The 11,117-nt window shown below is 35.7% G+C and overlaps 2 protein-coding genes across 4 annotated transcripts; one reads left to right on the forward strand and one right to left on the reverse strand.

Annotated features, from left to right (window-relative positions):
• The first annotated feature begins 402 nt into the window (after window positions 1-402).
• On the forward strand, window positions 403-3,984 carry LOC132033278 (uncharacterized). Of its 2 annotated transcripts, none has more exons than XM_059423208.1 (6): window positions 403-841; window positions 2,295-2,421; window positions 2,715-2,854; window positions 2,957-3,019; window positions 3,120-3,188; window positions 3,609-3,984. In XM_059423208.1, exons 1-6 carry the CDS (start codon window positions 626-628, stop codon window positions 3,678-3,680), a joined length of 687 nt encoding a protein of 228 aa, XP_059279191.1. In that variant the 5' UTR covers window positions 403-625; the 3' UTR covers window positions 3,681-3,984. The 2 variants fall into 2 exon arrangements, with proteins under 2 accessions (XP_059279191.1, XP_059279192.1); XM_059423209.1 differs by having other exon boundaries at window positions 2,960-3,019.
• A 1,435-nt stretch (window positions 3,985-5,419) lies between these two features.
• Window positions 5,420-10,700, reverse strand: LOC132033279 (uncharacterized). 2 transcript variants are annotated; one of them, XM_059423210.1, is made up of 8 exons: window positions 10,590-10,700; window positions 9,332-10,438; window positions 8,859-9,048; window positions 8,672-8,775; window positions 8,466-8,568; window positions 8,050-8,348; window positions 6,498-6,803; window positions 5,420-6,121 (listed from the first exon to the last, which is right to left on the reverse strand). In XM_059423210.1, the coding sequence occupies exons 2-8, from the start codon at window positions 10,433-10,435 to the stop codon at window positions 5,774-5,776; spliced, it is 2,454 nt and encodes an 817-aa protein (XP_059279193.1). In that variant the 5' UTR covers window positions 10,436-10,438; window positions 10,590-10,700; the 3' UTR covers window positions 5,420-5,773. The 2 variants fall into 2 exon arrangements, with proteins under 2 accessions (XP_059279193.1, XP_059279194.1); XM_059423211.1 differs by lacking the exon at window positions 10,590-10,700 and adding an exon at window positions 10,554-10,584.
• Between the last annotated feature and the right edge of the window lie 417 nt (window positions 10,701-11,117).

The following is an 11,117-nucleotide window of genomic DNA, read 5'->3' on the forward strand; positions in this document are numbered from 1 at the left end:
AGGAAATGACGATACTATGCCTAAAGTTTGAACACAAAACTTTAGTTCGAGTAAAAAGTTTAATTTATTAGTATTAATCCAACGGATTGGGGTACAAGAATGAACAATAAACAAAGGGCTAGTTTTGTCATTTAGCATGATGACCACTTTATCCATTTCCTCACCAGTCATAAAACGGTCGTCAGAGTAACTGAACAGACTTCACCCCACCCCCCCTCACACCCCCACCACCCTCACCCCACTATAGTTTTACCGGTAACCGGCTAGTGGTATGATATCATGCCGCAAAAGGGCATGATTGGCGGCCCCATAACCCATACGTGTCAACTTCCTATTGGATAGTTTTAAGTCATGGGGATTCACAGCGTTACTACATTTCAACCAATTCAATTCAAAAGCAGAAAAGAAAAAAACACACACACTGCACAAATACACACATAAACTCATTCTCTCTCTAAAAAAATGTGTTTCTTCATTTGATTTATTTCCCAAATTTCTCTTTATTTTCCTTTTATTTTCCATTAAAAATCCTATTTTTCTAACTCTACAATGTGTGATCTTTCTATTTTGATCAGTTTCTTGGACTGAATTTTAGTATTTTGAGAGTTTTTTTAAAGTAAAAAAAATGCTGGAAACAGTGGAGAGTAGTACAGTGCATGGAAATAATGGGTTTGTTTCTCAGTTACAAAGCTGTGGTGGGGATAGTAGTGAAGAAGAATTATCTGTATTGCCACGTCATACTAAGGTTATTGTGACTGGTAATAATAGGACTAAAAGTGTATTAGTTGGTCTTCAAGGTGTTGTTAAGAAAGCTGTTGGTCTTGGTGGTTGGCATTGGCTGGTAATTAATTATCAAACTTTATGTTTATTTTTTTTTATTTTTTTATTCTTGCTTATGTTTAGGAAAAATGGGTTTTGGAATTTTGGGTTGTGAGTGAATTTTATATTGGGTTTTCAATGTGGGTGTTATTGGGTTTTTTTGTTAAGTTATTCATTGGATTGTTATAGCAATGTGGGATAATACTGAAAATTAGATTTTGGGTTGTTTATAGTTTGGTGATTTTGAGTTTTTAACTTATAAAGTTTCAATTTTTATTTTTCTTTTCAAATTTTGCTTCCTTATATGATGATTTGTCCACTTTTTTTTTTCAAGTTGGGTTCTTATAGTTTGGTTAATTTGAGCTTTCAACTCATAAAGTTTCAATTTTTTTTTTTTTTTGCTGTTCTTAAATTTTACTGCTTTTTATTGTAAACTTTGGTCTTACCTCTAAGTCTCATTGTTTCTCTTAATTGAAGTTTTTGTTATTTATTGAAACCAATTTATCAGAGATTAAATATTCCATTTTAGATTAAGGCCACTCATTGCCTAAAAAAAGAGGGTTAAATTCATTTTTTTTTAACTGATAGATCTAGTGTTTTAAGGAGTTCTATTTGGCAGGGAATTAATTGACAGTTAAAAAATTGTGCTAATTTGAGTTAAGAGACACACTGATGAGTTCTTTTTTTTCCCTTAAATTTTCTCATCAAATTTGTTGGAATCTCCAGATTAGAAGGTTGGATTTTAACAATGGATATATAATAATAGAAGTAGCAGAAGATAGTAATACTGATAGATTTCTGTTTTATTAGTATAACATTGATGATTTGGGTTTTCTGTTTTATTATTATTAGCTGTGGATTATTTGTTTTTCATTTTTGCAGTGAGCATGTTTTATGAACTGATGAACTTTACTTCCCAGAGATTCTGTTTACAGATCTGCCAGTACTAGAACTAATATTCAAAGCCATAATTTAGTTTGTTGTGTAAAAGTATAAACAAGAGAGGATTTGGCTTGTTTTGTAGTTCACTGTCAACTGGAAGATTCTTCCTGATTTTTCAGATTCTAAATATTTTTCTTGCTTATTAATCTTGTGATGATTTTTTTGTTAATATGTCGTGTCAGAGTTAAACTGAACCATATATCCTGTATGTGGATAAGCAGATTTATTTGTTTATTTCATGTCTTTCTTGTTGTTTTTAATCCGACAGAATCACATTAACAAACATTAGCCTAATTTTGTTTTTGTTAACCTGTTCATTGCAAAAAAAAAAAAAAAAAAAAAACTTTTTTTGAAGCTCTTTTTTTTTTTTTTTTTTTGGTGGGGGGGGGGGGGGGACTAACGATATGTAGTGATCTATAGTATTGGCTAACGATATGTAGTGATCTATAGTATTGACTAATGATATGTAGTGATCTATTGCTACTTGCTTTATGGGTTTCAGCTAATATTTGGTTTCACTGAAAAAATTGCAGGTTCTTACGAATGGCATAGAGGTGAAACTACAAAGGAATGCTTTAAGTGTGATTGAAGCTCCCACTGGTAATGAGGATGATGATGACCTTGAATTCGAAAATGTCCAGTGGAATGGTTCAGATATGGGTAAGTCACCTAATTTATGATAAATTGTAATGTAATTTCGCTTCTGTATATTTTTTGTTGAAGTTCAAAATGTGATATGGTTTTCTTTCCTACCATCTGTATATCTTTTGATTCTTGAAATTCTTATAGTTGTTACATAGGATTCTTTATGTTCAGAAACCTTTTTGCTTTTATCACTGCTGCTAGCTCTTTTTTCTTTGTTGTGATTATTGTCATTTGGCCCACCCTTATCATATCTTTGCTTTTATCACCCTTATAAAGTAATCTGATTTATTTGCTTTCTATTTTTTTAGCATCCGATGATACTCAAAAATCTCATAGGTCAAGGCACCGCGTACATAAACCGTATGGGTCATCTCACAAGGCCATGAGCTGCTCCCTTTCATGTGACTCACAGTCGAAAGGATCTATTTCTACCCATCGTGGGTCCATGGTATGAAAGTATCTGAAGCTTTTCTTTTTTATAGACATTACTTCAACTGATAGTACTCTTTTAAATTTCTATACCCGTCTAAAAAATTACATTATCTAACAGAAGGTTGACCTAAGCAAACTCGAGATGGCTGCACTATGGAGATATTGGCGACACTTTAACCTTGTAAGTGGATTACAGTAATTACCAGTTTGTTTGATCATTCTTTTTATTAGGATGTGATATTAACTTATTTTCCAACTTCTTTTCTGGCCAATCTGATTAGAGGGAAGCTATACCTAACCCCTCTAAGGAGCAACTAATTGATGTTGTCCAAAGGCACTTCACATCCCAGGTACTTTCTTAGTTATCTGTAGGTTGCTGTTTTTTGTTCGAGGCTTGCTACTGCTTTGTGTTCTTTATTTGAGCTATTTTCATGGCACTTCGATTAAACATGAGTTTTAGGTATCCTTTCGTACTCCCCTTCATAGTTTTCCTTTCATGTTTTACCATGTTCTTAGCACAAGAAATCTGGTTCTAGTATTACGTCAACTTCTTTTGATAATTCTGCTATCTAAATTGATTGATCAATTTTGGCGTTTTCTTTCATGTTATTATTCTTGATACATGCAATGAATGACACCTTGTTGGTCGTGGGAAACACCATATCAGGCCTTCTTGCTTGTATAATTGTGCTTATATGTTATATTATGCTCCTGGTTTTCCAAATTATGCGCTACTGACTGCTGCTTTTGTCACCTTTTCCGGGGTGAAGCAATTGGATGAGTTGCAGGTAATTGTGGGATTCGTCCAAGCTGCCAAGAGACTCAAGACAATCTGCAAATGACTCGGGGCCGCCCCTTCTGTCGTGCTTCTAACGCTAACAAATAGTGGTACCTTTGTGTTCACTTGCTATTGCAGTAAAACGTGTAGTATATGTATACTCCTGTTTATCCCTTATGTCTTGCTCTTAGTCGTAGTTATGTAGATAAATGAACTGCTGAACTAACTCTGGAGGTCTCCTTCTGGTTGGATGTACTTCACATGTATAGTCTGATGTGTGAAACTGTTAATCATCATTCAACCAACTGAATCTTGGTTTGGTTTTAATGACCAAGCTGCTATTGAGATCATTCAAACTTGGTCTTCCATTTTCTTTTTATTCCCTTGATTTGGTTTGGTTCATGTTTTATCTGAATTTGCAGTTGATACTAGGGGTGGGAAAACCTCATCCAAGTTTGGGCGGGGTATGACGAGTTTCATTTATTAACTTGGCTCATTTTGAGGCCCACCTAATTTAGAAAGTAAGGTTGATTTTAGGCTAAATATATAGTTAAAACCTTGTCAAAATATATTTTCTTTTGGTTAAATGTATTTTAGGAAAATAAACAAAGAAATTAAAATTTGGTAAGATTTCCTTGCATTGTTTAGCCGATTTGACTTAGTCTAATCTTAGACCCGAGTACTAATCTTTGATCAGTGTTGACAATGACCCGTATAATGATTTACCCGATTCTGACTCAGTTCGACTATCCATTTGCCACCCTTAGTTGATAGAAATAGTAGCGATTAACCCTCAATTATTTTGGCTATATAAGCATGATGGTGGTAGTTTACATGTATTTTTTGATGGAAAATGCGAGGACGCTAGAATGGTTTTTTATTCACAACGCAACATAAAGATGTACTGCTTTGATCTTGAGTCGATTAACCATCCATAGAGTCGGATTTTTGAGTGTTCCTTCCATTATGTTACAGATATCTTGTAGTACCAACAACTTACAAAGGGTGGTATTCATCACATCACAGTATATACTCACATTAAGGACATGTATATACAAAGAAGATAAATCATTTATAGAGCAATAAAAGTATCAACAGTGACTAGCCAAATGGGAGTTGCGTTGGTATTAAAGATATGGGACAGGCAGATGCTAGATACCCCTATCAGAAGACATACCAACATTTATCAGCTGTCCTAATGAATTTCTTCTTTGCTTACTTTGTCTGATGTGAAATATTTCCTGGCTAGTTTTAGTTCATACATGGTTTCTATGGTCCAAGTGACATTTGGGATCAGGAAATTGTGTCGGCGTTTGGACATGAATTAGTTGGTAATTGTGAAAACATAGTATTTGAAGTTAAGATATTGAAGTTAAAGCTGCATTTAGATATGAAAGCATAATTGTAAGTTTTTTAAGTGAACTTGAAAATTTCGAAAAACTATTTTTAAGACTTCAAATTCCATATTACAGGTTTGAAGTTGAGATAATATATAATTTAATAAACGAACACTAATTTGAAATATTTTCCAATTTCTTTTTCCCAAACATCTATGGACAAAAAGTAAGGATCGGTCCTCACTCCTTTCCCTCGGCCCCTGTAATCGTCAAAAGGATTATTTATTTGGGTCCCCCAATGAAGATGCAACTTTAATGATAAATATAGGAGAATTAAGAGAATGGTTATAAAAGAAATCAAAATAAAAGGGAGATAAACGTAACACCACGTGGCAAGTTAGTTTATGAAGCAAAACCAGGAGGGAGATCTATGAAGTTATTAAGGACTTAGTTGTAGATAACTCTCTCGTTGAAATGCATATCCTTATAAACTCAGATTGACGAAAATCTCACTCATTTATTCCACTCTACTGCCTATTTCCAACATAACAGTCGGGCATAATCAGTTTAACATTCTCAAGGTTCCCAATACATGATAAACAAACAAGTTCAGGCCTGTACTCGCAGACCAACACGGAAAGAGACGAGAAAAAATTGTACAAGGTTCAACTAGCCAAAACTGAAACTGCACAAATTGTAGTGGATTAAACATACAAAGCAAGCAAGCAAAAATCTAGTTTTCTGAGAATAACAACACTTACTAACTAGTTCTCAATCAAAATAGTCATCCGTATTCAGATTGCCGAGCAGTCTAAGGTCTCTATCTTCTCCTTCTTCTCCGCTTCTTTCGACTATCATCACTTTCCCCAGAACTGGAAGATGACGTTGATTCTGACTCAGATCCTGAAGATTCAGAATCAGATGAGCTCCCAGACTCATCTGATTCAGAAACAGGCTTCTGTTGTTGCATGATAAGCCTTGGCATGTTCTTGAGATACTCTCGCAGATTTTCGGTGATTCCACCCAGACCGATAGAAGTGAAAAAGTTGATGGCAAACCTTGTATTCTTGGGATTATCTTTCGGGAAAATAGACTCCAAGGAATCTTGCATAGTGGGGTCGTTAAGACGCTCATTCAACAAGCGGATACCTAGGTGCTCCGACAACTCCTGAATAAATGAAACATCTAGAGTGAATTCAAAGCTAGTAGAATAACGCCGTATTAATGCTGATGAGGGTCGCCCTGGCACCCGTCACTTAAAAAAGAAAGGAAAGCATAAAAACCCAGAAAAAAACAGGAGAAAATATGATAGGCTTCGACAAAATGCAACTTTTGACATGTTGCGATATATTTAGCATAGATAAAAGGGCTTCAAACAGGTGGATAAATAGAAAATAGATACTCCGAAACAACAAATTCTTTTAATATGGTAGGAAGGGTAAAAAATTAGGCCACAAAGATTGAGCAAGGTTTAACTTATTTAGGGGAAAAAAGAACAAAAAGATAAAGCAAGCTGCACAAACAAAAAAACAAATTATATGTACCTGGAATAGGATCTTGATAAAGATACGAGAAGAGGATGTCGTGTCCTCCTCTGTCAGCCGTATATAAGCCAAACAATGCCAAGGCAGAGCATCAGTCCCGAGCAAATGAGCAAAAAACTTGGCCACATTACGCAGTTTATTAGTTTCAAGCCGGTGGATCATGGAGTACTGCTGCACAAAACATTTTTCAAAGTTTTCCTGATGAATTCTGTTGATCATGCAAAAACGCTGTCCCAGTAGTCCATAGTAGCGAAGATAAGTCCTCTCCTGACTGCAGCACTCCAATAACATTATGCACAACTCCATCTGCAAGGATCCAACCAATATATATCAGTTTTCTTTTCTTTCTTTTCGTAATGGTTTTTTAGCAGAACCAAGCAAAGAGCTATTCACTAATAAAAGCATAGACAACATGCCTCAGGACAAACTTGATTACAACCCCACAACTATTTTCACTTTTACCAGTCTCCCTGAGAAACTAACTCAGAATACCAGGCTACCAAAATATGTTACTTATTGACAAAAAAGAGGTAAACAATTCAACATTAATACTAACAACAAAAAATTATCCTGATGTTGACTCTATCAGAAGTCCTAAAATATTATCACCCATTAGCTAATCTTTCCCTGAACTTGAGAGTGAACCAATCTAAGAAAATGTGACAGCTTCTTCTTCTTCTTTTATTTTTTTTTATTTTGAGGGGGGTGGGGGGGTGTTAAGTACCTATCTAAGATATGTGAGATTATGCAATATGAAATGGCAGAAAACTGCTAATTGTCACAAGATGGGAAAGTGCGGATTTAAAGGAAGAGCAAAGAAATGGAGTCAATCAGGATCATAACTAATGTGTAGATGTCAAACATCATTATTTTTTTATACTACTTCAGAAATTAAGACTAAGCAAAAACCACGCAGTAGTGCTAAAGAAAGAGAGAATCTGACTGAAACTTATAGCACTCTCCAGTACATCAAGCCAAAGCATCAATATACTGGGAATACTCCCCTTGGATAAAAAGTTGGTGAAAAAGGGTACTTCTGATCTTCTGAATGGAATTGTCAAACTACTTCACGTGCTCTTTTCTTTCCTATAACAGTCCAAGACCAGACACAAATCATGCATCCATTGACCATAAGGCAATCCAATTACATGGTTCCCTACCTCTATTGCCACCTCTATTCCTCAACCATCAGTTTAACAGAACCCCAGAAAAATTGCTCTATTGATGCATGATTTAATGGCAATGCCTTTATTGATATCCATGCCACATGAGGCAAATCAAACTCAACTAATTTTGTTCTCTTTATTTCTATCCAGAAACTAATTTTTTCCCAGACTTTTTTTAAAGTTCACTTACCTTTTCTGTTTTAACTTAACCCATTTCACGTAAAGACAACCAAATCAAAAGCGACATTATTATCTTTCCAAACTCGATGCACATGAAAATTTACGTACAGATCAATCCATGTGAGGATGCACACAGTTTTGCAAATGACATAAGCTCAACAGGAGTAGAATAACACAAAAAGAAAGAAAAAGTTTATGATACCAACCTCCTGACCAGGCTCTAGTTTGATTTTCAACAGCTTATGTCCTGCTTCTTCAAAGTCAACACTAGACATAATCGTCAGGTAGATTGTTCTCCGAAGGTTGATTAAGTTTGTCTCTGTTTCGTCCTTTATTTTCATTTGCTCCTCGTCCTCTTCTTCACTATCTTCATCTTCATCATCGTCATCCTCTGATTCTGCATCGGAGTCTCCTTCTTCCTCGGATTCGTCACCAAGTATTGCCTTCTTTAATTCTTCATACTTCCTTTCGTTTTCTAAGAAATTAGGATCCGGCTTGAAAATATCTGAGCACATAGGGCAAACATAAAAATCAAAATTCCATACAATTGCTCCACAAACAAAATAGCCACCAAAAGAAATCCATTACAGAACTTCTAAAAAAAATCCATAATATACCATACCTAAAGAAATTTCTGGATCTATTGTTTCCGATAGAGAGACTTCATGGGTTAATTGATCTTCCTGCTCAACAAGGTCAAGCTCTGGACGCACGGCAGGGTAACCCTGCGGAGGATGCATGTAAGCGATCTAACATCTCTTCTTGCTTTTATGAATAAGGGATCAAAAAATTCTTCTTACTCAAAACACAATTAAAAACCAAACTCACCTGAAACTTTGCTTTTCGCAATGCAAAAAGGCTTTCAATTAAGAACTGAACCCGTTTATCTATTTCTCCTTCATGAAGTATACCACGGAACCGCTCAAATATTCCTATTTAAATACAAAAGGTATTAGCATGACCCAATAAACTAAAACATAAGTCGTGAATATTATATCTTTCAAGGTGTACTCACCATGCAAACCTCGCGGACATAGATCCTGAAGCATTGAACCGCACTCTGTAACAAAACCAACTGCAACCTCAACACTATCATCAGTAGGTTTCTCCAACAAAACTGTAAGTAGTTCGAGAGCAATAAGCTCGTGAACAATTTGCTGGTTTACAAGGTGAGCAATAAATTTGACAGCTGCTAACAGTTGAGGCTGCAAGAGCGAAAGACTAAGGGTAAGACAAATTATGAAAAGATTCTCATTATGAACATGTATTGAAATAATTAGACTAACTGGCATAGTAACCCCCCCCCCCTTTTTTTTTTTCCTCTTGTAAGTCATACTTTCAAAGGAAGATTTTCAAGTATCTCTCTGACATCCAAATAGACTCTCTGTTCTTGGTCCTCCAAACAGCAATAATTTACAACAACCATACAATATGTTGCACAAATAAAAAGCCAGAATAACTGCAATCATGAAAGCAAGAGATACGAACCTTATCATTACGTTTATAAGCTCTTTGCAGCTGCAGTATGATCCTTCTTAGCAACAGATCACCCACTTCTGGAAACTTGGTGTTAACAACAGCTACCAAAGCAGCAAACACATCAGTAAAACCTGGAGAAGCCATTTGGGACTTCATACAGGATCTACAGAACAGACCCCTCCCGCGAATCAAATTCTCCGCAAACAACTCTGGAATAATGTTTTTGAGGTTCGCAGCGTTAACTTTATTCACCAGCCCATTAATACTTTTCCTCAGAGCATCCCAAGTCATCCTCTGGTACTCAACACTGCTCTTGTCCTCAACATCCTTCATCATCCTAGCCAATTTGAACGGCGGAATGTAAACACCCCCACTCCTGCCCATCTTTGCTACTAAGTCTGTACTCAAATTACCATCTTGCTTTTGCACCTTGGAATCCTCATTGGCTTTAAAAGCCCCATCCTCTTTTGCATTATCTTTCCTATTTTTCTCTTTTCCGTGCTTATCATCTTCAACTGTTTCCCTCTTTTCTCTTTCTACATCCCTCCTTCTCTCTTTCCTATCCCCTTCTCTACAATCATTATATCGATCAACCCTATCCCTGTATCCATGTTCATCCCTCCTTCTTTTATGCACCTTTTCATCATCATCTTCCCGTCGCCTCCTGTCTTTCCTGTCATCGGTCTCACCTTCATTCCTTCGACTCCTATACTTCTTATCATCCTTTACTTCACCATCTTCACCCTCGTATCTTCTCTTCCTCTTTCTCCTATCATCATCATCATTATCATCATCAACTCGGGGTTCATTTTTTCTCCTCCTATCCCTCCTTTCATCCCTTTCGTCATCACTGTCCTTAAGTTCATCTTTTCGCCTCCTCTCCACCACCCTCCTTTCAGCACCATCTTCACGTTCATTCCGCCTTTTACGCCTCGAATCGCCCCTTTCATCATCACTGTTATCATCCCTATTTCCACGTTCAGTTCTTCGTCTGGGCAACCTCCTATCTTTATCCTCAACATCATCATCACTCTCTCGCCTTCTGGCAATCCTAACATCCCTCTCATCATCAGATTCTTTATCCCCATACCTTTTCTTCTCTACTTTCTCCATAAGCTTAAAATTGTGGTTGGAATTATAGATTCAATAAGCACATACAATGTCTAAATACAGTATCAAAACAAACTACTCGTCAAAATCTAGGGTTTTGTAGGCGAACAGTCAAACTTACCTTTAAAATCAACAATTGAAAGAAAAACGCCGAAACCTATTAAGGAGATCTGATATTTAATTGAAGATTTGATGAAAGCAGCTCTAAGATATTTAACCCGCAGCTCCAGCTCCTTCGAAAAACCAAGTGCATTTGGGTAAAGGACCCTAAATTCTCGAATTAACATATTAATATACTCAATTTCCTTTTATTTTTATTTTTATCAGGGCGCTAAATTAGAATTATCCAAACTTTTGGACTCTTTTCAAATCTCTCAAATACACGAAATACACCCCACTCTTTTTACTTATTTTTTGGTTGAGAAGGAAATTATTATTATTAATACTAAGAAAGTTTATGCACTTGTTTTAGGTATGTGCTTTCAGCGTTCACCTCATCTCAACAAATATATAATTTTTTAAAAATAAAATAAGTATTTATATTACTTCGTCAGTTTCAATTTGTTTGTCTAAGTTACTATTTGGCCAGTCAAAGAATATTTCTTTGACTATAATTTTTTCAAATATCTTCTAAATATTTTTAAATTATTAACTATTGTGCCTTATGGTACTTTCTATTTAGTTT

Source organism: Lycium ferocissimum, chromosome 10 (genome assembly GCF_029784015.1).
Source record: "Lycium ferocissimum isolate CSIRO_LF1 chromosome 10, AGI_CSIRO_Lferr_CH_V1, whole genome shotgun sequence".
Taxonomy (NCBI): domain Eukaryota; kingdom Viridiplantae; phylum Streptophyta; class Magnoliopsida; order Solanales; family Solanaceae; genus Lycium; species Lycium ferocissimum.

Bases quoted from the DNA above. Each gene is read 5' to 3' on its own strand.
- LOC132033279 (XM_059423210.1), bottom strand. From the start codon at position 10,435: ATGGAGAAAGTAGAGAAGAAAAGGTATGGGGATAAAGAATCTGATGAT. The intron at 9,049-9,331 runs GTTCGTATCTCT...TCGCTCTTGCAG, and splicing joins CTTATAAACGTAATGATAAG to CCTCAACTGTTAGCAGCTGT. The intron at 6,122-6,497 runs GTACATATAATT...TCATTTATTCAG, and splicing joins TTATCAAGATCCTATTCCAG to GAGTTGTCGGAGCACCTAGG.
- LOC132033278 (XM_059423208.1), top strand. From the start codon at position 626: ATGCTGGAAACAGTGGAGAGTAGTACAGTGCATGGAAATAATGGGTTT. The intron at 2,422-2,714 runs GTAAGTCACCTA...CTATTTTTTTAG, and splicing joins GTGGAATGGTTCAGATATGG to CATCCGATGATACTCAAAAA. The intron at 3,020-3,119 runs GTAAGTGGATTA...CAATCTGATTAG, and splicing joins ATTGGCGACACTTTAACCTT to AGGGAAGCTATACCTAACCC.